This window comes from Lolium perenne, chromosome 6 (assembly GCF_019359855.2).
Source record: "Lolium perenne isolate Kyuss_39 chromosome 6, Kyuss_2.0, whole genome shotgun sequence".
In the NCBI taxonomy this organism is placed as follows: domain Eukaryota; kingdom Viridiplantae; phylum Streptophyta; class Magnoliopsida; order Poales; family Poaceae; genus Lolium; species Lolium perenne.
In genome coordinates, this window is record NC_067249.2 from 261,594,950 (window position 1) to 261,621,553 (window position 26,604).

Genomic DNA, 26,604 nt, shown 5'->3' on the forward strand with positions numbered 1-26,604 from the left:
AAGATCATCTATTATTTTCCTAATAAGTCAACGCACAATAGAAAGGATCAACTAAAATATTGCAATCTGCAATGTTGACACATAGATTCTGCAACCAGGTTCTGCAACCTGCAACCAGTGCTACATGGTGCTACAGGCCCATAATCCAGATTCCAGAGCCATGGAGTCGCTCGAGCATCCACATTGAACGGTGCCACTTCTCTGGAGTAGTTTAGTACTGATATACTTTTAGCGAAAGTGGACAAATGGAGGCCGAGCTACACGTAGCTTTTTATTTTCAAAAATTCGGAAATCATATTTTTAAATTTAAAAAAATTCTGAAATAAAATTCTGGATGTAGCCAATGATACAAACATGCAAAATCTTAATGTAATTTTTTTAGTACTTTAGGCTACACAAAAATGACAAATGTGTGGATCTAAGAATAGTGAATAGTGTATATTTCAAAACTATAAAACCAGTTAGATTTTGTCATTTTTGTGTAGTCTACAATACAAAGAATTTTACATTGAGATTTTGCACGTTTGTAGATTTAATCATTGTCTACATTTAGGATATTTTTTTCAGATTTTTTTGAAACTTAAAACTATGATTTCTGAAATTTTGAAAATAAAGGGCTACATGTAGCTCGGGGTCCGTTTGCAGTTTTCGTACTTTTAGCTCTTTCCTCTATATGACTAAACGGGAGATAATTTGTGAAAATAATGTTTTGAAGTTTTATCACGCTATGCATATAAGTGCAAAGCAGAGGAGAACTAACTCAGATAATGGATACAATATATTTTGTCTCTTTAGTATTCATCTCTCCGGTCTGTTGCACTGGCTCGCCATGGCAATTTCTTTCATTGTATACTTGCAGCTAAAATGTGCTATGTACACTGGTTGGCTATAAAGAGCGCAAGATACAGGGCATTCACCAGATAAAATGAAAACTAGTTATGTTTCTAGCGGAGTAGTACAATAAGTTCAATTTACTGCACGCCACTATGAAGTAAATAGCTAAACCTCACTGACCCATAAGAAAAGATAACTAACGAGGAGAAAGGTAACTCATATTAGATATTCTCGCATCAATATTGTTGAGCATAAAAAACAAGAGCTAGTTGAACCCCTTTACACCAATAAACCGATTTGGAAACAAGAAAGATAAGATAAAGCTGTAAATACATCTAACATAAGTACATAACCTGTCGTTGATTTTCCCATATGCATAACACAAATTCAAAGTGATGGATAAAGTTATACAGATTAGAAGGGGAAGAAAACTAGACCCACAAGAAAATTACACACGCAAAAATATAGAAAGGAAACTAAAGCTAATTCATCTACTCTCTTCGTCTCATGAAACTTGTCTGTGATTTGATAAAATTTAGATATCTACATACTAGATAGTGTCTAGATACATTTAAATTTTAACAAATCTCAGACAACTTTGGTGAAATGGAGGAAGTATGTCAAACAGATAAACGGAATACCACAAATTCTAGATGATGCACCTGGTTTGGCTTTGACCACAATTTCTGCCTCCAATGTAACATGTTGCCGAGAGAACAAGAAAAATATAGCTTCTCCTAAATATGACAAAAGCATGCTTTCAACTAAGAGAAATATCATACACATGTACTTTTTCTGTTTTTCTGACCTGAACTGAGGCGCGGTTGCGAGCTCAATGCAAAAAAAAAGCAATAAGACTAAAGTGCTATTGATTATTATTATGTTTAATCTAATTTATTTACTTATTTAAAGATCTATTTGAGAGATCAGTGGAACTTAGCTTGGCAAATACAATCCTAACTTGGTAATTGTGGCTTGGCCTAAGCGCTTAGCCGAAACTTTAAAACTTCAACTGATAGACCATAATTTCAGTGCTTATTCAATCTAATTTAGAACAACAAGACTATTTAAGTACAAAGTACTTTTTGGGTTGCGCAAGCAGACCCATTTTAGGACCCTAGACTGGGAGGCATAGGATCCCCCTATACTTTCCCTCCTACACCCGTCGTCACACTGCACATACCCACCTTCCACGTGCCCCCTCACCGGCTGTCGCCACAGGCATAGGTCCATTTCCTACCACTACCCCTATGTCCCGCGGCGCATAGCTTCCCCCATCACCTACATCCAGCGGCGGATCTACCTTTAGGTAGCAGGGTGCACAGGACCCGGGTAGAAAACAAAATCTTTTGTTAAACAACATGTGTTTCACCACTAATGCACCCCCTAAATTTCTTTTTATGTGTTGAGGCACCTCCTATGCACCCAGGTTTCAAATGGCATGTCTCCGCCACTACCTACATCCCGAGCATACCTCCCCCTCTATCCGTGCCCCTCTAACCCTCTTCCTAACCCTAACCCTAGCTATACCCTAATACGCTCCTTAACTAACCCTTCTACATAATGCGACTTGCTGATAGCGGCTCTGAATCTTGCATCTATATATTGGTGGAAATCGTTGCAAAGTAGCAATGCAGGATTAAAAGTTCAGCATGACTATGCCACCTACTAGACCCGCGCGTCCCTGGATCCATCAGGCTCTCCATAGGAAGCCTACCTTCTTATGGCTTTGATTCAATTGCAGTGGTCCGAGCGCCTAAATACCTCTCAAATTATCTTGGATTTCTGTTGGAGCCATTGACATCTTTGCTGCAAGGTGCATTTATGAGCTTGCTAGCTTCTTGGAAAACTTGTTGGCCAAGTCGCAACCACTGTTGGTATCTGACATATCTTGCTCTACTGAGGGAGATGAGAGTTTTGTGGTTGCCACGGACATCACTACAGATTTAAGTGTGTTTGCTACCGGGATTCTCCAGCTCCTGGCTCTTGCCTATGTGAGTTTCAGGCTGCTACTCCTAGCATACCTCGCAAGTTCAGCATACATCAACATGCTCTATCCAGTCAATCTGGTCGCGTCATCAGTCATGAAGTATCTTAGTTCTTTGGTGATGGCACCTATTGCATGGATTTGTTATGTCTTGCTCACATCTTTATCACTGTCTATCCTTGGGAAGTCATTCCTTCAGCCAAAGTATACTCTAGCCCCTGATGTTTCGATCAATTGACTTTGTGAAATGATGGGCACTGAACAAGACGAAAGGGTTAGGTACAAAGATGCTAGCTGTTCATCTCGAGGGAACAATATTCTTGAATTATTGGTTCAAGATGCAAGGGGTTCGGATAGGATCATCACGGCCTTCCCAACACATAAAGAAAGCATTCCTTTATTTAGAATGTATCTTAGAAACAATTTAAAATATTTAAAAATTTAAAAAAAAAACGCTTACATCTTCAGCTACGGGCGTCGAAAATCTTTTCATGAAAATTTGTCATTGTTTGAGAATTAATGATTTAGAGAATCAACTGATGTTCCATTGATGATTGTTGGGGGTATATATACCCACCGAACAGACGCCAATAAGGCGGTTACAAAGGCACCTCTTGGGTATTACAGTGTTTGGACAAAACTAACTGCCTACTTAGCTTAGGACCTAAGCTAATCTTAATAACTGCCTAGTTAGCTTAGTATCAAAGCTATCCTATTTCTAACACTCCCCCTTGGACAACGCTGTTTCTTGAAAATCTCTTGTGTAATCTTCAGAGTCTTCTCGCATAGTCTTGAAAATCGTCTTTATATATGAGGATGTCCTTGTAAACAATGGTGCTCTTTGTAAATATTCTATCATCTTGAAAGTCATCATCTTTAAAATCTCTCCCCCAAAAACCCTATGGGAAAAATATGAGGAGAGTTGTATTTGATATGTTGTTAAAACTCCTTTAAACCCTTTGGAAAAAATAAGGAGAAAATAGTACAACATGTAAAGATTGTTGTCTCCATGAGAACTCATATGAGAAAACCTTAGAGAAAGGAAAAACCTCACGAATGAGTTTGGAAAACAATAAATATGCCTTATGTACTTCCTTTAAAAACCCTAGTGGGGAAAATAGGAGGTACGACATATATCTTGTGTAAATATTGCAAAGAGTGCAATATGATGTTCCACTGAAAACTCCTTTAAAACCCAATAGGAAAAATATAAGGAGAAAACAATGTCGCAGATCTTAACACTTGTATTTATATCGTCTCATTAAAAACCTTTTATGAGAAACCATTAGGGAAAACTCATTAAGGGAAAAAGAGTACAATATATATGATCTAATGATCATTACCGGGTTGTAATTTGGGAGTTTTACTCCCCCTGAACTTTGCAAATCTATAAGTTGTCTCACACCAATCCATGAACTTAAATTCATAAATATGGGAATCTGTAAAATACTGTGAATAAATATGTTAGATTTTCACATGATATGTTTGCAAAGTGTTTATCTTCCTAGTTTGAAAAATATTAATTTAACCCTTATGCATTTGAGCAATACAAGTGGTATTATCTGATAGATAATGGTGGGTGATTCTGTTGAATCTTAACCACATGATCTTGAATATGGTCAATCATTATATGGAACCATTAGAGTCTATTTTGTATTCTTATTTTAGAAGGTTCTTTCATTGAATTCAGTCTATGATATGACATTTTCGGGATCGGGTAATTTTATAGCCAATGTAGATTACACAATGGTCACATCTTGATATTTCTACGGGAATTAATCAAGATCAGTTGTGCCTTAAATATATCGGAGGATATTACTTACACCAACCTTTGGGTTGGGGTTTGCACTTTAAAGAAGTTGACAACAAAACATTCGCATTCGTGATGTACTTTGTATTGAGATATGGAACAAGAGGTCCAATATCACTTTATCACTACTACAATGTATGAATGAATTTGTATCCCCGTTAGGGATATTGTGACCATATGTATCTTTAATTTTATTTATCCATATGTAATTTCTCCAAAATTTTATGGACATGTAAAGACTTATAGATATGTATTCCGAAGGAATATACTCAAGTTATAAACTTGATTAATACTTGGTTCAATCCAAATCTCCGTCTTGATAAGATTGCAAGGACCTTTGATGTATATTATAGAATTTGATGATAAAAGCATCGATATATACAAAGGTCATGTAGAATCCAATTAGGGATTTTGTTTATGACTACATATAAGCAATCATTATTGTACGAGTAATCCTTTATAAGAAGGAGCTCTTATAGTCAATTGTACCACACAATTTGTGTTTGACTATTTTAAGTCATAGAGTGACTTTGTATTATTACACATATGTTGCGATTTAATTTTGGATTTGGATTTATAAGTCTTAAGGACTTTAACATGGATATCCAAATTGAGTGACCCATATGATTATGTAATCACCACATCCATCAGCTGCATGGATATTTTATTTTTAACTGCCAATAATATGAATATCGAAACATAATTCCACTTATACCAATAGGGTATGTTACATCATATAAAATTGATGTCGGGTCTCTGCGTGAACCCTTGTGCTACAAGCCTCGCTTTTTCACCACCTCATTGTTTTTTTTTCGTTGTTAACAAAAAAATCATTTGTCTTCCATAGGGAAGGTGCTTATGAGGAGTAGGTATTTCTATGGTAGATACCTCTCTTGCTGAGCGAGTGCTATTCTTATTCAATTGCCTCCTTTTAGTTGAACCAACATATGAGTGCATTAGGCACTCTGCCATGGACTTTGGTTCAGGGCCCTAAAGGTTTTAGCAATTTTAAGAATTAAATATTTGTCGACAAAATGTAGTCTTTGTTGTATGATTCTGTTGAACCGATAAGATTTGTGGAAATGTGATTAAAATATTTTAACTCCTCATGATTTCCCATAACAATGGAGTCAAGGTGTTTCGATGTCCCAACACTTAAAATTATGTGCACATTTGTGCTGGGTTTGGATGATGAGCATCCACTATGTGTTATTCAACTTGAGGTTGAACTACATTTACTTGTTGAGGATATAATTTCCTCTGTTCCGCGGAAGCATGTGAGAATTTCTATCTCATGTGGCCAATTTTCTCCCCCTTTTGCTCTTATTTCGGAGGAAAGTGGTTACATTAGGTACCTTCACTCTTTTGGCACATTGGTTGCATGCATAATATGATTTTGTGACATATTTGTCACGAGTAAATGTATGTGGCAGATTTGCAATGTGTTGCAAATTTATGACTGAAGTTATCATTCAGATTTTCAAGTACGTGAATATAGGACTGAAAGTCTATGACATTTGTTATTTATTTATCGGCATTCTTTGTGGTACTAATCTCCCCCTAATGCCGAAAAATGTCCTTATTACAAATGCAATCAGCGTACGGGCTATCAATAACTCCCTTGTTAGGGTCTTGAGGTATTTAACGGATAATCAATTATACCTCTATTATTTCTCACGTAGATCCCAAATTGATGTGGGGGCCCATGATGTACGTTGGGGTGGTGATATCAGTATATAACCGAATTATCGCAGATGGGAAATACTTGTTTGATTTTCACTTACTTACTGCAAGGGGAAACAGTATGATAAGCAACTGTTGTGATCTGGCTAGATCTACGGTCTGTAAGACCGCATGTATCCAACAATATGTTGGTGTATTAAAATTCTGTTGAAGTGGTCATTTAATTAGTTTGATTCTTTTAATAAAGAATTTAGTTACACCATTCTAGGTATGTACAAGAGGTACTCAGTAAAATCATAAATGCTCATGAAAGCGATAATCAAATTGGTTAAGCCAATATGTTATGATAATTTTCTCTTAATTTGATAACTTGAGCATAAAGTAGTAAAATCATGGGTTTGTGGAGATTAGACTCACATAAGACCATCAATTAGATGTGCCTACGGATACCATGAAATACTTATATGACCCAAAAAGTGGTTGAACAGTCCACATGTATCTTCTTGAATGAGTTCAAGAAATTTGAGTGGCTACATTCTAATTTTAAGGTGAGAGAGCCTTAAAAAAATATCTTATGGCACATGAGGTGCGCGTAGAATCTAGTGGACTTGAGAACTTTGCAACTTTAAGTTGTGACCAACAGAATTTTCAGTAATTTGTCGCATTATCCCAACAATGGGTGACCAAGGCGATTATGACAAATCTTAAATTCATGAAGATCCAAAAAATTAGTTTGTACGCAACAAAGTTTAGTATGAGTTTAGTTCATACATTGAAATGTCATGTATGAGAAACATGATATTAATGGACAAAATACCACATATGGTAGCATAAATATGGGTTTATTGAGATAGGTATGAGACTAAACAAGGTCTCCAAAATGTCTTGGGAATTTTATTCCACAAGAAAACTAGTATTCTAAAGGAGTGTATCTCCAACCGTATTATGCCCGTGTTTTCTTCATGATGAAGATTATAAGTATAATCGTAACAAGATTATAGTACGGTGTTTCTTGAAGTGAGCTTCAAAATTACCCCGTTTAACTTGTTGATGATCAACTTGTGGAATAACCCAACCAAAATTCTTGGGAATTGGGATTTCATATGTACAATGATTCATACAATAACATCTTTGGTAAACTTGAGAGTTATCTTATCTCTTTTATATATCCATTATGTTTCTCCTTGTCATTTTACCTCCAGTTTACATTGATTTCTCGTAGTTCTTTCCGGGACCATTGAGATTACTAGTACTATCGGTACCATTTGAATTTCAGGTAGTGGTATATATCACCCGTAGGGTGTATCTAATGATTCTTTCCGGGAAGACATCATATATCCTGAAATTGAGAGGATAATGTTTTTGCATTACCATCGCAAGAGGATGTAAAGTGCATGAAGGGTTTTGAATCAGATCTACAATAAAATTGTCTGATGACAAAATATCAACTTGCAATTTATTTTATAAACAACATAACTAAAAAAAATCACAATGGGCTAGAATCCTCAAAAGTGGATGAGAAACTATTCACATTGTGTTTATGCATCCACTGTTCAAAAACTAGGCCGATTCAACGATTACTAGGCCGATTAATCGCTACTAGGGGCTTGACCGTGTCGATTACCATTAATCTCTTGTGTTAATCCTTTAGCCCGATTAATCAGTCTGAAAGTCCAATTACTAGGTATTTTCCCGATTAACTACCACACTTGGTCAAAAAAGTTACAATATTTTCAATGCATATCGCTAATACATGCGCTACCCCTCCCCAATAAAGTATATTTTGCGAAGCTCCCGCTTGATTTCAGCCTCCAGTAGCTTCATTTCCACTGTTGCCAAATAGTTTCTTGCGCTCCCAGACCAGCTACTCATAGTTTCCCAGACCTCAGATACAGGAGCTCGATCACCATGAGGAGCTCGTCCAGGAACTAGAGGACACCTTCAACAGGTTAGGTGGTTGAGGTGTAAGAGGGGTCGTACCCTAGGTAGGTTGTGGGAGAATATGAACTTCAGAGGTGAGAGGAGAAGAAGTGGAAGGAAGGAACGCGGCTTCGGCTAGTGGATCCTGATTCGCTCCTGACCTTAAAGATTAGGTCATGGAGGAGAAGCGTACAAGTTTTTCTAGGATTTTAGGCTTTAGAGAAGTAGGGAGAGACATATAGAGGCTCATATACTATTATTTTTCTTATATAATTTTTTTAAGTGCTAATTTGTGTAGGTTGCACCGATTAATAGCCGACCGATTAAATCAGTTAATCATCCAAATTCCGATTAATCTCTAATCCCAAGCCGGCCGAGCAGTTAACGATTACCGATTTTCTTAACATTGTATGCATCATACATCTCCTTGATGAAGATTTACGTAGAAATCGATATTTACCCGATTTCTCTCATGTAATGTGAGGTTTACTGTGATAGTAAATTGAAATTGATGACAAATGCTCTAATAAGCATATATTAATGGTCAAGGTGATTTCTTAATGACCATAGGTAGACATTTAATGTTGATAAATCAAATGATACTTCTATCAATGATTTGAACTTCATTCCCAAAGTGATGGGTGATGTTACATTATATATATACTGTTGACATTGGTTGTTCATGGTGAATATAATTATCACCACGTGATGTAGAAATTTTGATAGTTTATGAGAAATTTTCTATTTATCATGGATTGTCTTGATAGACATTGCATCCATGTCCAATGATTAATGATTCCACATCTTACCAACATAGTAGAAGCATGCAATAATTATGCATCATTTTTTTACTATGATAGTAAAATTTATTTTGGTAAACAACAAATATGCTCTATAGGAACTATTTGAATATTAAGCTGATGCTTTTATGCCATATGTGTGTGTGTGTGTGTCGATCTCAAACTCCATATTTATGGGGTAGATCTCTCGGTAATGGAAGATATGCAATTTTTGCAGTCCATGCCATTACCTTGTGATTCACAATATTTTTTTAAGGATATTCACATATTTTATTGGCAATATCATCACGTATTTTCAACGAGAATTTTGCAAGAAAAAAATGATTTGAATTGCAAAATAATTTTGTTAGATCAAAATACCATGTTATGGAGAATGCTAGTGAAGGAAAACACATTGAGTGTGTCTCAAAATCCACATGAAAAAGATCTTGAATATAGGCAAAATATTATTTTGCTATAGCATTGCCTTGTTTGTTAGTCTAATAGCTTGGACAGACTTTTACATTTAGCCAGAGGGTTGTAAGAAAAATCAACTAAATAAATGAGACTAATCTCCATAATAAGTACAGAGTTATAAGGCGAGCTCTACTTGTAAAGTCTCATAAGTCTGAGAACTTATATGTATTATAGGCAGAAATTTAACGACTAATTTGCATAGTACGTTTCAGCTGAGAGTCAAACAGAGAAAGCATGAACTAATACGTAAATGCTATGAAGCTAGAGTGTCAAATTAAAAAAAAAAATTAACCGAAGGGATAAGGTTCCTGTCGTTTTCCTCCATTGCTGTGTGCATGAATCAATCGATTCGTTTGCTGATAGATTCATACAGAGTCCACGATCGTTGTAGGTTCCTCCGGTTGAGCCGGCTGCCGAAGAGGCGCAGCGCTGCTGGGAGCCGTAGGCTCGGGCGCCGCCGTGACTCCTGTCGTGGCCCGGCCGCGGCTGCGGTGGTCGCACCGCTCGTCAGGGTCTGCAGCTCCGCCGCCGAGCCGCAGGCTGGCTGTGGGCATCAATTGGAGTCGCCTCCGTGCCGGTAGGAGTCAGGACCAGAGGCGGGGCCGCGCGCTCCGCCACGCCGCGAGGGCCGAGCCGAAGGCTGACATGTGCGCCATCCGTGTAGGAGTCAGGACCAGTGGCGCAACCGTGTGGTGCGCCATCCGTTCGACGCCGTCTCTGCGTCCACCGCGAGGAGTCGGTCGAGGGCCGTTGTCACACGGAGAGCCGGCTGTTGGCCGTCGTCCCCTTCGCCGCGCGAAAGTAACCGCCACCGTCCCAGTCGCGTGCGGTGCGCCGGCCGTTTTGCCGGAGTTACGCGCCGAGGAGTGCTAACCACCGCGTTGCAGGAGCCGCGACCTCGGGCACCTCCATGCCGCGGCCTCCATGCCGTGGGACGCGAGGGAGCCACGGTCGTGTGACTCTGTTAGCGAGTGGAGTTTGTGCCTGCAACGCCCGTCTCGCCGACAATCAGTACTTTTTTTGGCCTGCCGCTCATTGGGAGAGCAAAGTGCGTGATAACGTGTTTGAAAACTAATGATTTAGAGAATCAACTGATGTTCCATTGATGATTGTTGGGGGTATATATACCCACCGAACAGACGCCAATAAGGCGGTTACAAAGGCACCTCTTTGGTATTACAGTGTTTGGACAAAACTAACTGCCTACTTAGCTTAGGACCTAAGCTAATCTTAATAACTGCCTAGTTAGCTTAGTATCAAAGCTATCCTATTTCTAACAGTCATGTGACCCATGTAGAAAGAGAAAATTCAATGCTAAAAGTAATGTTTTCACGTGGCTTTTTTGTCTTTTTAGACATAACACACAAAAATCATTTTTTTGATAAGCTTTTTTGTCTTTTTACACATAACACAGAAAAATCATTTTTTTTTACCAAAACTACACGCACGCATATATTTTAGAGGTGTACAAAATAACCGAATTGAATTTCCCAGATGCACATCACTTTAATTTTTTAGGATTTGTCCTTGTAGTACACATTTGGCGCACAATCGAAGAAAAAAAATTCCTTTGTAAGATATAATAATTCAAACTTTTCAGCAGATTTTTCAACCAAAAGATGCACAGTACCGAAATTAAACAACCTCACAACAAGCATAGATACAAAAATAATTTCAAGAGGCTAACACACAAACAACGATTCACGCAATAGGAATAGTCAGACGAACACAACAGCAACGCAGAAATTCTGGAATATATTCGAATTTTAAACCGCTAAATGTCAGCAACAGTACCATACTAAGTATCGCAGTGCAAAATCTTTAAAGCTAACATGCCATAATCCAGCAGCACAGATCATGCATTAAACCCTTTAAAGGGCCAGACGAACGCAACAGCAACGCAGAAATTCTGGAATATATTCGAATTTTAAACCGCTAAATGTCAGCAACAGTACCATACTAAGTATCGCAGTGCAAAATCTTTAAAGCTAACATGCCATAATCCAGCAGCACAGATCATCCATTAAACCCCTTAGAGGGCCAAATATGATACTGAAAGTGAGATGCTATCAAAACTTTAAGCTAGCTGCTTCAATTAGACAATTGCATTCGCCGCGCTGGCGATCCTGGGCCACAGATCAGCACACTCCTTGCCGATAGGTCCAGTGATGGCAGAACCTGCAAAATCAGAGCAAGTGTCAATTAGGTTATTCATCCAGCTATGCTATGCAAAAAGTTACACGGAAACAGCTAGTGAAGCTACTACATGTATTAATCTGGTGGATCAGAATGCTTTAGTTAGCTGAGTTCAAACTACATAACAACTCATACAGATCTAATGGTTCGTCTGTTTTAAAGATTTGACATAGTATGGTACCTTTCATCTCTCCCTTTGGGTTCACAATGACTCCAGCGTTGTCTGCAAAATATGAATTCAACTAACATTAGAACTGAAGTTCAAAGAAATTCAGTCATTATATGGACAAAGGATGACAGATCAGAACACACACAGTTCCAGGCATTGTAAAGACCATACAATTCTACTATGAAAGAGAAAATAATCGCAGTTTGTAATATAAGCTGCTTATAGCATGTGCCCAGGGGTCATTACATAATGCAAGAGAAAAATGCACTAGATTGTATAACTGGCCAGTTTGCATCTATGCTTCATTGTGAAGAATGACCAAAGAAAAAGGTGGTCACTCTTTATATGATAAAACTGACAATGAAGCAGCACCATGAAATTGAAACAGGATAAAATGGGTTAATATGATACCATGAAACTTAAATGGACAAAGGATGACAGATCAATATGTAAACAACAAAGAGGAACAGATGTTACTCGGGTTTCCTGTCCTTCAAAGAAAACTGTAGAGGTGGCGAAGACTGCTGATACTATGTACTCAGTATTTCATATCATATGCAAGACAAGAACACACTATGGTGTGTTAACTGGCTAATTTGCATCTATGCTTCCTTTTTTTAAAAATGACCAAATGAAGGCCACTCTTTATATTATATAATGAAGCAATACCATGAAAGATGGAGTGCAACTGTATATTAACTTGTTTCTCAAAAGCTTTCACAAAATTAGTGTAGTATTTTAACAGAATATCAACTTTAGACGGCAAACGACGAAGACACTAGATTACAGTGAATCATATATATCAACGCGAACACTGGTTTCATAATTATCATACCAGAGAAAAACTTCCATCTAAGCAATGATGTTCACAATGAGCATAACTAAAATGATTCAATCTCTGGCTGTTAAAGTGGCAGAGCAATCATAAGAACTTCTATGGACAAAGGATGACACACCAGAACATAAACATACATAGTTTCAAGCATAGTGAAGACCACACAATTCTAAGAGGAAAAATGTCACAGTTTATAGCTGAACTGCTGATAACATGTGGCCAGGGGTCATTACATAGTGAAAGAAAACAATGAACTATGATGTTTAGCTGGCCAATTTGCATATATGCTTCATTGCGACGAATGACCACAGCTAAAGGTGGCCACTCTTTATTATTAATGACAATGAAGCAGCACCATGAAATTGAAACAGGACAAAACAGTTAATATGATACAATGGAACGTACAGGGACAAAGGATGACCCATAGAAACAACAATCCGCATGAGCATAAAACAAAAGAGGTCCAAATATTCAGTTAAGACCATTCCAAGGCTCCTTTTCGTCCAGGCGGTAATGATAGTATCTTGTACCTGAACCGGTGGCTAACGACCGTTACTATGGTTATGCATCCTTCACATAAACTGTAGAGGGGGTGGGCACTGCTAATAAACATGTAGCCAGGATTTCATACCATAATGCGAGACAAGAACTCACAATGGTGTGTTAGCTGGCAAATTTGCATTTATGCTTCCTTGTGACAAATGATCATAGTGAAAGGTCACTCTTTATATTTATATAACATGGAAGCAATACCATGAAAGATGGAGGGTGCATAAAAAACTACTACTGGGTTCTAAATCATGTCAACATAACTTCACTTTAGGGCTGTGCAAGTGTAATTTCGCAGAAATTCAATTTCAATTATTTATCAAGAGTTTTCTCAAAATTAAGATGGTATATTAACAGAATATAACAGCTCTAGACTCCAAACTCCTGAGACACTATATTACAACGAATCATGTAACACCACAAACAGAGTGTCATACAAGAAAGGCTTCCTAGTAAGCAAGCAATTTCATATCAGAATGGCAGAGTCAGCTTAAGAACTTAGCAGTACCTTCAAAGTACATGAAGACACCGTCCTTTCGGCGCCATGGCTTGCGCTGCCTCACGACGACAGCTGGCATGACCTTCTTCCTCAGGTCAGGCTTCCCTTTCTTCACAGTGGCCATCACCATGTCACCAACACAGGCAGAAGGAAGCCTGTTAAGTCGTCCCTTGATCCCCTTCACTGAAATGATGTACAGGTTCTTGGCTCCAGTGTTATCAGCACAGTTGATGGTGGCTGCCACGGGCAGACCCAGCGACATCCGGAACTTGTTACCAGCGGAACCTCCGCGCCCTACAGTTCAAGGACGAGCACCAGCAAAAACAAAGTTAGATAAAAGGAACCCAAATGTGTGCAGTACAGCAAGCAAATATCCTAGTGATGTATGACGGTCGCAAGCCACACATGTGATGATTACATGATATCATAAAATTTTCCCTCAGAGTTCAAAAGGATTTACAGCAACACAAACATTTGAGGATCTTTACAATCATCTATTCACTTGGCCTGAGAGATGCAACTAACTGAATGCTTCATTCAATTCTGATGCAATAACTAATGTACCATTCAACTGAAGAGAACATTCAACAGATAAAAATTTAAACCAGAACACTAACTTACTACATATTGAACTAGTAAACATGCACCACGCACAATAACTTCCATACTGAAGAGAACATGTACCACATATCAAGTAATAAACATCTACGAAGTGTGCAGCCCATTTTGATGATGTGAAGCTACAGTAACAGGCATCTAATAAAGGATGAGATGAGGGCATAGAATCGGTACAGATACGTTCACTTCCCAGGGTCCTAGAGTGGATCTAAACACTGACAAGGCAACGATCGATCTCAAACATCAGAACAGCAAAGCAACTACGCAGGTGTAACAACACTTCTAGAACTCCATTCCTAAGTACCTCTACACCCAATCTAACCTCCGATGAATGATACTAACACCAATCCGCACCAAGAACAAAACCAAAAACCCTAAAATTACAATAGGCGTCCACCACACCACAACGAGCAGCGGACCAAACCAGATCACCCACTGACCCTCACGACGCGATCTAACCAGAGTATAAGGAAGACGTCTAAGCTGGGGATGGAGAAGGGGAATTCTACCTCGCTTCGACATCTTGGAAGAGGGGGCTGGTGTCCGGCGGCGGCGGAGGCGGCGGGGAGGGCGCGGTTCCCTCGGTTATATAGCGGCGGGGTCTAGGGCTTTGCGATCATTACTCATTTACACTCCTCTAATAAACTTTTCGCATCATTCTTGTCCTCAAAAACTGCGTGCTAGCGATAAAATGTTAATATGAAATAGTTCAGGGGTACACTAGCAAATCCGCGAGGCTCAGGGCTTTAGGGTGCGTCTTGCTTGTTAGTCCCTGTGAAAGCTTGAATTGCGAGTGGCGGGTCTGCAGGAATGGCGTGGGCGCACGAGGCGGTGGCCATGGCGGAGGTGCTCGGCCTGGTGCCGGGCTTCGTGGACATCCTCGTCCTCGCCGGGGGCCGGACCTCCTCCGGCGCTCCCGCAAGCTGGCGTTCCGGCGACGTCCAGAAGGCCCTCCGGTGGGCGCTCTTCTTCGAGGAGGTAACGGCCCACGATCCCGCTCCGCTAGGTTTCGCCTCCTACACGGCTGGCTACACCCTCGGCGCCATGGCGTTTGCCGCCGCCCCTGGATGCGGCTTCCCGCATTTCGGGTCGCCGCCTCCGATGTGCCCATTACGCAGCCCCAGCCCGCACTAGCCCACCTGCAGAGTTTAGTGTGACCAATTTGTTCCTGCATTTTGTTCAGGTATTCAGGAACCTGCGAGAATCTGGAAGGTACGAGGACTCCACGAGGGAGTTCGACGCGGCGCTGGCGGAGCTCACTTCAAACCGAAATTTTCCCCAGGTGCTCTTGAGGAACTTATTATCTCTTGTATGATGTGTTCACTATGATTATGATTGTGCGAATGCTGACGCTCTATCTCTGCACCGCGCAGGGCCTCGCCGATGTTCGATCGGATACGCTCTCGACGGCACGGGAGCTGGTTATAAAACATTTTCTGAAAGCCGAGACGACGAGCGTTGAGAACCTGTGCGCTGTTCTTGAAGCCGTTGTGGAGATGGACATCGAGGGCATCGGTGGCAGTGGCGAGCGCGATGCGTGCCAAGAGTATGTGGAGTCGATCCTGGATATGGATTTGTCCAGTTTGGCGCGGACCAAGAGTGGCGGTGATGCCGGGGTTCCCGCCACTAGTTCTGATGAGCTGTATGCAGAATCCTTGTTCATGGGTCATTCGAGAGTTCTAGTTAGCGAGCTTCTGGAACGTCTAGATTCAGCATCGTGTATTTCTCTAGCTGAGGGAGTACTGGGCGGACTTCTGAACAGCGCGAAAAGGAACAGCTTTGATGATGCAGGGAGCACGTCGCGCGCACCGGCAAGTCTTATGTGCGTAAGCCCTCAAAGACTCACTTTTGTATATTCCGTTAATCTATATATGTCCCTATCCTTTGTTTTACATGGTATCATGCTCCAGTTTAACTCACCTGAAACTGTATGACACAGAAAATCTCAAATGGTCGACGAGTTCCTTATGTGGAAGAAGTGGAGAGGGAAGTGTCTGTCATACTTGCTTGATGAACGTACCATTCGGATAGTCTCTGGATCTAATTTTATCTTTAGTGCTCCAAAGGAGCAGTGGATTAAAGTGTTTGAACCATTACTAGTTTCTGTAGATTCTTCTCAAAGTGGCCTCGTTGAAGTCATGGTATCTATTCTTCGCTTACCCTTTAATCATCTGCACTACTGTATACCCATTATCTGCATTATCACATCAATATTTATATGCATTGTCTTTACAGGAGATATGCTTGCTGGGTTTGGTTTCAATGAGATGGGACCCATTGATACAGAGCTTCGTCTCGCATGCTTTTAGTTCCATTCCTATATCCAAGCAGTATGCTGATCTGCACCAGTTGCTTCAGGGACCTTATCAGGATAAATGCCTAGACAAGATTCTTAATTTGAAGGTTCTTTACATCTTTATATGATGTGTTGTTTATAGCTTTTGCCAAGTATTCCATTTCTTTCAAACATCAGCTTTGGTGAAACCATCTTTAAATGAAGGAATCCTACATTTGAATGCACAATACTGTTAAGCACCATTTTGTCAACTGTCTAATGCGCTTTTCTCTGTTTCCACTGTGATGTTGTACTAAAAATCCGAAAGGAACACTAATAACCAGATTTTTTTTTTGACAATAGTACAGTACAGTTAATGGAACCATGTTTTTGAAGCTGACAAGAAGTTCATGTGGTCCATTCATCAGTGAGAACTGTGGAATTGTCAATGCTTAGTCATTAGGTAGTCAATAGCTGCAAAAAACCATCATGAAAATTAGTGTTGTTTATAGTTGAACTAGTTCGATGTATGTGATATTTGATTTAAACATTGCTCAGGGGAAGTGAATTGGTCTGCAAGCATATATCCTTTTATTTTTATAGCTGGTAGCCTAGTTGTATCATCTCAGTATGTCCAGGTTTTGCAACACGTCATTATCTCGGAAATTTATCAAAATATCTTAGGAAAAGTTCTTCACAATTGAGCAATAGGCTGCATGATGGCTTTATTGGTTACAATTTATAGAGAACATGCTCTTTCAGGGGTTTCTCAGGAAGTAAAGTATGTGACACGGACACAGTATTAGCAAAATCTAGTATTTTCCTCTGCTCCCACTTTGTTGTTATCACCTTCCCTTTCGCATTCAAGCTTTCAGTTTCTCAAAGCTGTTAGTATATCATCGTTAAATAATGTCATCCCCTTTTGCGCCTTCTGTGTGTGTTCCTTGTAATACAAAACTACATGCATTTATGTGTGTTTGAGGAAAATAATGTATCATCTTTGAACATTTGAACTCCAACAGGAAAATGACATTCTTGAGTATGCAAGGCAGTCATTAAAAACTAAACCACACATATTATGGCTTCTACCTCCAGTTCTTACCGCTGCAGCAATTCCGCCAAGGTGAGCTGTTTGCTCTTTACCCTAATGGATCTCTGCTCATTAGTCGATCATTTTAATATTTACATTGGATCATATAGGTCGACCTTGTTTGAGATATACCTTGCTGAAATAGATAAGCAATTTGATGAAGCTGCTTCCACAGATCGGTATTACCAACAGTCAAGTACCATAAGCTATGTTAAATTTCCAAGTATTTGGACAAGTTCTCATCGTTTAATTTTTTCTGCTTCAATTTCAGAAGATGTAATTGCAGGAGAGATGGAATAGAGCAGCATGATAACTGTAAGTAATTTCGCAATTGTATTGTATCTACTCCCTTTCCTAAATTTCAAATAGAAAAACCATCCAAATGCTCCAAACTCTCTATAATTGCTTGTTTCCTTCATTTTAGGTGATATTGCTGAAAGGATCCAATGTCTCTACATATTCCATGTTCAACACCCCCATCTGACGGTTCACTAGTGGCAGTAGCATAGTTGCCAGAAATCTGGGTCGTGCGGGTCGAGGAAGGGGATCGAGGATCGCGGGTCGACATCCCAGCGAACGAGGATCGACGAGGGGTATGCATCTCCGGTACGTTAATTTGGAACCTGGGTCGGGATCCTCTTAATTTTGGATTGATCCTCATAATTTTGGATTGATAACCTCCTCAAGGAAAGAAGAGACGAAGAGGCAAACAACATTTACTTTCCTTAATTATCGTGCTAAACTTAACTTTAGTTTGACAGATTTTCCTCTTTCCGCGCTCTCCTCGTATGAAGAAAGCTTGGAAACGGCAGATCATGGCTTTTATTACGGGAAAGCTTGACCCCTACATGCGATTTTGGAGGACAGATGGTTGGCTGAAGAAAGAGATCGTGGCTTTTATTTCGGGAAATCAAGGGTCGACAGAGAATGAACGGGATCGTGCCCTGGCGAGGACCCACGTCGATCCGCTCGTGTTCCCGACCCTCAATCCGTATCGATCGATCCTGGGTCGCGGAACACGGCGTCGACCCCGTATCCGGCTACTATGGGTAGTAGTTCAAGATAATGCTGGAGATTTGCAATGTGCACTTCAATTCCAAGTAATTGATTTTCCAGGCTGGCTGCAGTTAATTACTATGCATGTACGATTGTGGTGATTTGATGAGTATTAAGCAGCGGGAAAACAATACATTTTTTCATGTTGAAAAGTTGAAAAGCGTTTATCTAGAAGCGATATTCTTCGACAGTGGCTGCATATAGACTGGTCAAATATGAAGATCGAATAGTTTTTTTTTCCTCTGATTCTTTCTTCCAAGTTGACAATCTATGATGAATTTTGAATTACACCTATCTTCTGGTTCAGCCCATGTTTACTTTAGGTGATTTATTTGCATCATATGCATTCCTCTCTTTTGCTCTCATTTTTCTGGTCAACGAAACTTAAGTGTTTGGGGGGTATTTTGTTGAACAGTTGTGGTTTGGCTGATGTCTGTTGTATGATTTTTTCTTATTTATTTGAATTTTGATGTGACCCGATCTCTTTAATTTAGCTTGGTAGGCTGGTAGCATCATGGCTGACGAATTCCATCTATAAAAAAAAAAGCACCAGTCAATATACTCACTCTGTTTTATATAAGGTGCCATGCTTTTAAAAGTTGAACTTCAACCATAAACTTTCTGTAGAGTAAGTTGTACTACATAAGGTGCCATGCTTTTAAAAGTTGAACTTCGACCATAAACTTGCTGTAGAGTAAGGTCTTCATAGTCACAAATTCGCATGCCACATACTGTTGAATTAGCCTTGTGTCGAATTGTAAATCTTGGAAAGGCTAGTCAGCTTACATTAATCAACAGAGGGAAATTCACTTTTCCTTGATAAAGTTACTGAAGATGACTAATTTTCAATCTGCATCTAACCAATATGTGGCTGACTTTTTTTCCCTATGATTTTGCCTCTTAGTGCTTCTAGATTCCACCTGCACCAGGTCAGAACTCCAAAGCACGATTAATATATTATTGGTTTAAGTGCTGCATTCCAGCTGTCATTTGTCTTACAAAATGAGATGCATAGTCTTAGATCAGGTAATGGAAAGAGACATTGTCGTTCCACATTTATAGAACCCTCATACATGCCAAATTGGGTTTGTCAACTCCAAAGCACCTAGTTGCCAAAAAGATACTCCTAGATTGCCAGCTCATTGTTGGATTCTTTTATGGAATATTGCTTCATCCACACGGTTAGCACTCACCATAAGGTCTTGGCAAGTTAGTTGTAACATGTCCTGATACTCCTTGTAGGTACCGTGCCAGGATTTTCTTACAACTCCCAGATCAGTGTAATAGGTTAATTCATATTCTATGTTTCAGCCAGATCAAACTAGCTGCTGTTAAGCATATCTGAAGCCATATATCCCCAGCATGGTCAGCCTTGTAATGCTTTAATTTTTTCTAAGGAATTGAATGCTGGGTGCTTCTTGGGATGGTTAGCTGGTAGGTTTTAGAATATCTATTACTACACGGGAAGTAGCTCCATGTGGTCCCTACTCTTAAAATAGAATGGTGTCAGTTCAAACTTTAAAGTATTGGTAGACTATAGTATTGGTAGACTATCAGCTTGATGATTAGGGAAATTTAGATACATTAGCGGATTAAGAGTCCCCTCTAGAACCATAGCCCCACCAACCCTCCCATATCCACACAAGACACAGCCAATTGAACTTCTTGGCATTCTTCGCCTCCAAAATGATCCTAGTCTGTGCTTGAAAGTTATTCCCTTTTCTTCTTCGATTCAAATCTGTGAAGAAACAAGTAAGTGACAACATAGATTCAACTAATTCTGTAACAGCAACGCAGAATCCACATCAAGTACTCTTTATGCAAAAAAAATTGGTCTGATTCATCTCTCAGATGAGTAATTGGTTTTCCCTTCAAAAAGGAAGATTAGTAATTGGTTGTTCTATTCCTGCAATTCTGTTCCTTCTTGAAACTGCTGTAAGAGTTGGGGCTTGTTCTATTTAGTTCTTGAATACTGTTGCCTTATCTTTATTGTTCTATCCAGGAAGATTAGTTATTGGTTGTTCTATTCAGTTGGGGCTTGCTCCTTTATCTTTTATGTTTAAGAATGGTTTAAATCTGCAAATCATGTTGCACATGTGTTTCAATCCTTTGTAGTTAGTTCCTGTTGTGATTGCAATCTTGAGTTTAATCTCAGACTCTAGAAGTATTAATTGGCAATTATCAGTGTACAATTCACATCATGATTCTGATGTTCAGCTATAATTTTTTTACTAAGATGCATAAACCTGCCTGATATTCACAATTTAAGAACCTCACTGATTCACTAATTGGGGATTTATAGTACTCCCTCCGATTCAAATTTAGACTAAGTTGAACTAATGTCCTGACACTTATAATTGATCGGAGGGAATAATAATTGTCTGTTGGCTTGCAAATTTGTAGAAAACAAATTCTCTCTAGTTGGAGACCTGGGGAAATAAGAAGCTCCATTTATTTGAATGACTGAACAAGAACAGGAAAATTATATCTTCACTGGTTTCCTTCACAAGTTTGAATCGGATAGGCCCTTACATATGATCAAAGATCCATTTTAATGGACTGAAGTGGATCATCCTAGGGGTAATGCACACGGTCACACATCAATAATGAATCAGTTTGGCAATGGAGAAGTTCCTTGGTACCTTTCATCAGATATTAATGTAGTACCAGCAGTCTCTGAAGTCACAGCTCCTAAGTTTCCAGAGTATAGGACATTCTACATTGAAAAGGATATGTGCGGTAATTCTATCACCTCATACAATACCTTTTGGGCTGCAAATGGTGTCCTCCAGTCAACATCCAACTTCACTTCAGATCCTTGTATTAACAATGGATTACCTACCGGGAAGCTGTCTCCTGAATCACATATCACTGCAATGCATGGTTGTGATACTTCACTGACATCAGTACATTCATCACACAAGGGTAATCCAGGTTATTTAAGGATGTTCTATCCCAAAGTATCTGAAGAGATCAGCTGGGGTGAAAAACCACTCCCGGGAGTATTTGATTATCCAGCGAGCATTGATGTTTCTGATCAACGAAACATTATTGTTAGCCAACAAACCCAGGACATCAATACAGTGGATCATGATACCCACCTTGCACATCAAAACGAGTGGTTCTCATCTGGGAGTTCTGGGCAATTTTTTGAAAATTCAGGATCTGGTGGGTCTGTGCTTATGGTAACTATCTCACTTCACCGACTTTCCACTTGTGATTTGCTTTAATTATTCTAGGAGTTCTCAGTGTCCTCTCTTTTCTTTTGGTTTTACTATCTTTAAAACAATACAGTGACAGGCTAGTAGAGCCCTACTCCACTTTGCAGATCCAGATCCAACCTTTTTCCATATAATACCATTGAATTTTGTCCCAGATGCTTAATGTGGTTGGCACCTCATTTGCAGGCAGTTGACGCAACAAGTACAACACCTTCAAATCATGCATATTTTCATGAGCAGAACAATATATCAAGTCCTTTCAACATGGATGAACTTTCCAGTGACAAATCCCCTTCTTCAGACACTGCTCCAACCAAGTCAAGGATGCGCTGGACACCTGAGCTCCATGAGCGGTTTGTTGATGCTGTTAACAAGCTTGGTGGAAGTGGAAGTATGATCACTATTGCTTTCTTACTCTTTTTTAACTGAGTTCTCCGTACGCTTTGTTTTGTGCTAATTATACTGTACAGGGCAATGTTACCTTGAAACAGGAAATATACGGGTTACTATTTGTACAGTCATATTTCTAGTTATTTTGTTACTTTTGCTAGGAGAGTTCATTTATCTATGCCCTGTTCCTGCAGAAGCAACTCCAAAGGCTGTCCAGAAAGTTATGAAGGTTGAAGGGTTAACTATATACCATGTAAAAAGCCATCTACAGGTATACATTTGTTGCTTCTGAGTTTTCAGTGAGTTTTTATATCTCTTCTTTATTTCCTGATGACCACGGGTTATTCTTTTGCAGAAGTATCGCACAGTTCGTCATCAATCTGAATCATCTGATGGTTTGTTTGTCTCTCTGCTGTGTTTAATGCCATCGTTGCAAGCCATATCCATACCATCATATTTTAGCGGACTAGGATACCAGTAGTCTAGTCAAATTTGAAGTTGGTGAAAGGTAGGATTTTATGCTTATTTTATTTTGTTTGTTTTAGCAGGTACTTCGACGGAGAGAAGCAGCCATATGGATGAAGTTTGCTCTCAAAGCTCGAAGTGAGATAATCTTTGCCTATATGTTTGCTTTTATTGCTGTCGTATAGACTATGTATGTATAAGACTCCACCTATGCACCAACCTGAAAGGATATGTATGCCACCAGTAACTTATTTAGGTTCGGACTTATTTCAAAGATGTCCATAAAATGGCGGAATGGTAAAGTCTTTTGTTCACTTTATTGTGCAGACATGGAGTTCTAATTGTTTGTTTTATACTTTGTGCAGAGCCATGGAGGCTTGTGAAGGGCTAAGAATTCAGATTGGCTTGCAGAAGCAACTTCATGAACAGCTTGAGGTATGCACATCCTACTCAGAACTGATGAGAGAAGACGTGCGGACTTTCATCTATTTTACTGACCTGGGTTCTTTCATATTTAGGTCCAGAGAAAGCTACAGCTGCAAGTAGAAGAACACAGCAAGTACCTGGAGAGGGTGATCGCGAAGCAAGGCGAGAGCCTAAAACTGCTCGGGGGACTGCCAAGGTTTCAACATGCAAGCAGACAGGCTGTGGATCACAAAGAAACGTATAGAGAACAAACAGTGGGCGTGGAAGAGAGCCATTCAGAAAAGAAATGACCGCCTTTTAGTTGTGCACAAATAGAAAAGACTTGAGACACGCCGACAGGCTGAAGAAAGCAAGATTAAGAGTCAATTAGATTTGAGTCTGATTAGTTACCTGCCCCTTTGGCTTGTTGATTTTCCCTCCCAGGTGACCTTTTTCAGGCACTGTATTGGTGTGAGCTGACTTGCGCAGATTTTTTTGAATGGGAATACAGGCTATTTCTTTCTTCATAACAAACTAAGATCGTATCTAAGTTTTTTTTATTTAATTTTTTGAGAATTGATCGTATCTGAGATGACGATTCATCATTGCCAATGCGTGCCATACAGGGTTGGCTTGTTTTCTTTTTTGACGATGCTCACTGGTTAGGAGGCTTTGGATTTACCTCTGTGTATCTCCAGCCTTAATTCAACTGTGTTTATCATCGTCAGGTTGCTATGGCATGATCAACTTAAAAGTTGAAGGTTCGACTCAGACTACCAGTACAAATTCAAGGTTTAAAATAGACTTTACACGGGTGATTTATTTCGATGCTACTTGACCCAAGAACAGGGTGCAAATGCAATGTCATTTATACATGTGACAGGCAGCTTCGACAGAAAATTAGACGAACTTGAGCACACCGGAGCTTGGTGCATCAAGCTGCCTGGAATGGCCTCAGGTATGGCTGAGCAAATTGCATCCAGACGGAGCTCGGCGGGGCAATCTTCCTCTTCAGGTCCTGGCACATGGCGGCGCCGCCGGTGGAGTAGAGGTTGCACCGTAGCCCATCCTGGATCTTTTCAGAAAGGAAAAGAAAAACATCCAAGGAACGAAGTATGAAACAACACAATTACATAGTTGTATACTACTATCTGATATATGACATGGGGAGGCGTACTTTTGTGACGACAGTGGTGATGTCCGGTGCGCGGCCGTAGAGGGGCCTCGCCACCGCCGCCGGCTGCGCCTCCTCCGCGGCGACGATGATCTCGGCCGCCTGAGCTACCAGGGGGCCGTGCGCCGCCGCTGCTTCCCGGAGGCCGGCGTAGGGGAGCATGGAGTGGCACGCAGCGCAGTCGCTTTGCATGAACACCTTGGGCCCGCGCTGAGACCTGCTCATCACAAAAGTTCAACAAAACCCAGCCATACTTTTCAGAGAGTATGAAAGAAATTCTTCTCCGTGACAGCTGACGATTGCTGCCGGGAAACCAAAGCTTTGGGGTGTGCTTACGCGTCCTGCGGCCACGGGTAGGCAGGGCAGGCGATCCCGGCCATTGCAACGCCAAGGCGAGCTCGAGAGTGTGTGTGGTCAGTCACCGGCCGACTTGGCTACTGATTCTGGCGGTGGGTTTGTCTGCAGATAAGATGGGTCGTAGGAGTGGAGTGTGGAGAGTGTTGGGTTCTGGATTGGGATGACGTGGGCGCTGGGCAAGAAAGACTCAAAGAGGTGGAAGGCGTGTTTCGGTTGGGTGCGGGAGCCGTTTTCTGCTTCTCAAAGCGGGTTTCTGTAGTAGCATGTGCACAAAAAAATAAAGGAAGACTCTCTCATGAGTTCTTGCTCTTATTGGAGGAGAACTTTGGCACCTACAGTTGTTAATTCACACAGCTATACGCATGACTTTGCTTACATACATACCTAATGCTCTCGATTCTCGATGTAACACCCCGACCATCCTCGGCTGGGGCCTGGCATCTCTCTTACAAGATATATTCCATCCATTTATGATTAATTTACGAAAAAAGTATCAACATCTACAATATAAATATATTATATTAAAATCATGATAATATATATTTTTATGTTATAGGTATTTGGTACTCCCTTCGTCTATGAATATATGTCGAGAGGTTCGTTTAAATTCGAATGTATTTATGCACTAAAAAGTGTCTAGATACATTCGAATTTAGACAAATTTTCGACATATAAAAATGGACAGAGGTAGTATTACATATATTGATTGTTTTAATCTTAGTTAAAAAAAATTAAAGTTTGAATTTGACTAAACCTAAAACATGAATTAAATAAAAGTAGAAGGAGTATGAGCACTTGGTTTCATAATTCTTGTCATGGTTCTAGTTTGAAACTTATCATACTATTGGGGTGACACAAAGATGCATGCTTTCCAACATTGTCATGCAATTTTGGCAAATCTAACCAATTTTGTCATGCAATTTTGGCCCAACTTCCTACCGCGGCAGCCCATGCCGGATGGCCCCCTAGCCATAACTACCGCGGGAGGAATCCGATCTATCGGTCGCCCCCCGCATGATCCCTGGACCGGTCTGGTTCAAGCTTGGCCCATTCCCTAGTCTGCTCCTTCGCCATACAGTGCTCCGCCGGCTTAGACCGGGGCGTGGAACCACGGTCTCCGTCCGTCCACCGGCTCACCAGGTCTCCTCGGCTCTCAGCCTCCTGCGCAGGTCTACCACGCCCAGGCTCCGCACCCGGGGTACGCAGCATCACCATACATGTACGGCCCCCTCCGGCACTACCGTATGCATCACCGTCACCAGCGCCCGGACCATCATCATCGACCTCCACGCCAAACTGGGATCAAGTTGCCTTCATCGCCACGATGAACAATTTCACCCTCAACAACACCAAAGGTACGAATTGGGTTTTCGATTCTGGTGCATCTTCGCACATGTCTTCAAATTTGAATTTTCTGTCAGCTTGTTCTTCCTCTCCCTTTTCCTCCATTACCATTGGCGATGGCTTCTCTATTCCAATCTGGCACAGGACACTCCTGCATATCTCACCCACATGCCAAATTTCTTTTACGTCAAATTCTAATTGACACTTCCTTAATCAAAAATCTCATATCCGTTCGACAATTTACAATTGATAATCGTGTCTCATTGAAATTTGACCATTTTGTCTTATTTGTGAAGGATCTACAAATGGGGAAGCTTATGGCACGGTACAGTAGCTCGGGTGACCTCTATCCTCTTCATGGCGCATCGACTTCTTCACCTCAAGCCATGATCACCCCTGTTGGACTCTGGCATCGTCGAATAGGACATCCCAATAAAACCACATTGTCATCTTTACTTCAAGAATTTTGTA

The 26,604-nt window shown here is 40.4% G+C and overlaps 4 protein-coding genes across 8 annotated transcripts; 2 read left to right on the forward strand and 2 right to left on the reverse strand.

The window, feature by feature from the left end:
• Positions 1-11,385: 11,385 nt before the first annotated feature.
• LOC127305391 (large ribosomal subunit protein uL14) lies at positions 11,386-15,004 on the reverse strand. The gene is made up of 4 exons (XM_051335802.2): positions 14,866-15,004; positions 13,748-14,032; positions 11,868-11,909; positions 11,386-11,668 (listed from the first exon to the last, which is right to left on the reverse strand). The coding sequence occupies exons 1-4, from the start codon at positions 14,876-14,878 to the stop codon at positions 11,586-11,588; spliced, it is 423 nt and encodes a 140-aa protein (XP_051191762.1). The 5' UTR covers positions 14,879-15,004; the 3' UTR covers positions 11,386-11,585.
• Positions 15,005-15,143: 139 nt separating this feature from the next.
• LOC127305388 (uncharacterized) lies at positions 15,144-18,821 on the forward strand. 2 transcript variants are annotated; one of them, XM_051335797.1, is made up of 10 exons: positions 15,144-15,334; positions 15,540-15,638; positions 15,730-16,178; positions 16,296-16,497; positions 16,592-16,759; positions 17,654-17,754; positions 17,832-17,900; positions 17,993-18,036; positions 18,146-18,220; positions 18,773-18,821. In XM_051335797.1, the coding sequence occupies exons 1-9, from the start codon at positions 15,167-15,169 to the stop codon at positions 18,214-18,216; spliced, it is 1,371 nt and encodes a 456-aa protein (XP_051191757.1). In that variant the 5' UTR covers positions 15,144-15,166; the 3' UTR covers positions 18,217-18,220; positions 18,773-18,821. The 2 variants fall into 2 exon arrangements, with proteins under 2 accessions (XP_051191757.1, XP_051191758.1); XM_051335798.1 differs by lacking the exon at positions 17,832-17,900.
• On the forward strand, positions 18,767-23,834 carry LOC127305389 (protein PHOSPHATE STARVATION RESPONSE 1). Of its 4 annotated transcripts, none has more exons than XM_071821243.1 (8): positions 18,767-18,821; positions 21,181-21,962; positions 22,185-22,389; positions 22,583-22,659; positions 22,744-22,783; positions 22,934-22,991; positions 23,219-23,288; positions 23,372-23,834. In XM_071821243.1, the coding sequence occupies exons 2-8, from the start codon at positions 21,384-21,386 to the stop codon at positions 23,567-23,569; spliced, it is 1,227 nt and encodes a 408-aa protein (XP_071677344.1). In that variant the 5' UTR covers positions 18,767-18,821; positions 21,181-21,383; the 3' UTR covers positions 23,570-23,834. The 4 variants fall into 4 exon arrangements, with proteins under 4 accessions (XP_071677344.1, XP_071677346.1, XP_051191759.1 ...); XM_071821245.1 differs by having other exon boundaries at positions 22,937-22,991; XM_051335799.1 differs by lacking the exon at positions 18,767-18,821 and adding an exon at positions 18,880-20,529.
• A 172-nt stretch (positions 23,835-24,006) lies between these two features.
• Positions 24,007-24,947, reverse strand: LOC127305392 (uncharacterized). Its single transcript, XM_051335803.2, has 3 exons — positions 24,769-24,947; positions 24,436-24,649; positions 24,007-24,333 (listed from the first exon to the last, which is right to left on the reverse strand). The coding sequence occupies exons 1-3, from the start codon at positions 24,810-24,812 to the stop codon at positions 24,193-24,195; spliced, it is 399 nt and encodes a 132-aa protein (XP_051191763.1). The 5' UTR covers positions 24,813-24,947; the 3' UTR covers positions 24,007-24,192.
• Positions 24,948-26,604: the final 1,657 nt, after the last annotated feature.

Bases quoted from the DNA above. Each gene is read 5' to 3' on its own strand.
- LOC127305392 (XM_051335803.2), bottom strand. From the start codon at position 24,812: ATGGCCGGGATCGCCTGCCCTGCCTACCCGTGGCCGCAGGACGC. The intron at 24,650-24,768 runs GTAAGCACACCC...TGTGATGAGCAG, and splicing joins TACCCGTGGCCGCAGGACGC to GTCTCAGCGCGGGCCCAAGG. The intron at 24,334-24,435 runs GTACGCCTCCCC...CTTTCTGAAAAG, and splicing joins TCACCACTGTCGTCACAAAA to ATCCAGGATGGGCTACGGTG.
- LOC127305389 (XM_071821243.1), top strand. From the start codon at position 21,384: ATGAATCAGTTTGGCAATGGAGAAGTTCCTTGGTACCTTTCATCAGAT. The intron at 21,963-22,184 runs GTAACTATCTCA...CCTCATTTGCAG, and splicing joins CTGGTGGGTCTGTGCTTATG to GCAGTTGACGCAACAAGTAC. The intron at 22,784-22,933 runs GTTTGTTTGTCT...TGTTTGTTTTAG, and splicing joins TCAATCTGAATCATCTGATG to CAGGTACTTCGACGGAGAGA.
- LOC127305391 (XM_051335802.2), bottom strand. The intron at 11,910-13,747 runs GTACTGCTAAGT...CATATTTTGCAG, and splicing joins TGTCTTCATGTACTTTGAAG to ACAACGCTGGAGTCATTGTG. The intron at 11,669-11,867 runs GTACCATACTAT...CTGATTTTGCAG, and splicing joins CCCAAAGGGAGAGATGAAAG to GTTCTGCCATCACTGGACCT.
- LOC127305388 (XM_051335797.1), top strand. From the start codon at position 15,167: ATGGCGTGGGCGCACGAGGCGGTGGCCATGGCGGAGGTGCTCGGCCTG. The intron at 15,335-15,539 runs GTAACGGCCCAC...CATTTTGTTCAG, and splicing joins GGGCGCTCTTCTTCGAGGAG to GTATTCAGGAACCTGCGAGA. The intron at 16,498-16,591 runs GTATCTATTCTT...TTGTCTTTACAG, and splicing joins GTGGCCTCGTTGAAGTCATG to GAGATATGCTTGCTGGGTTT.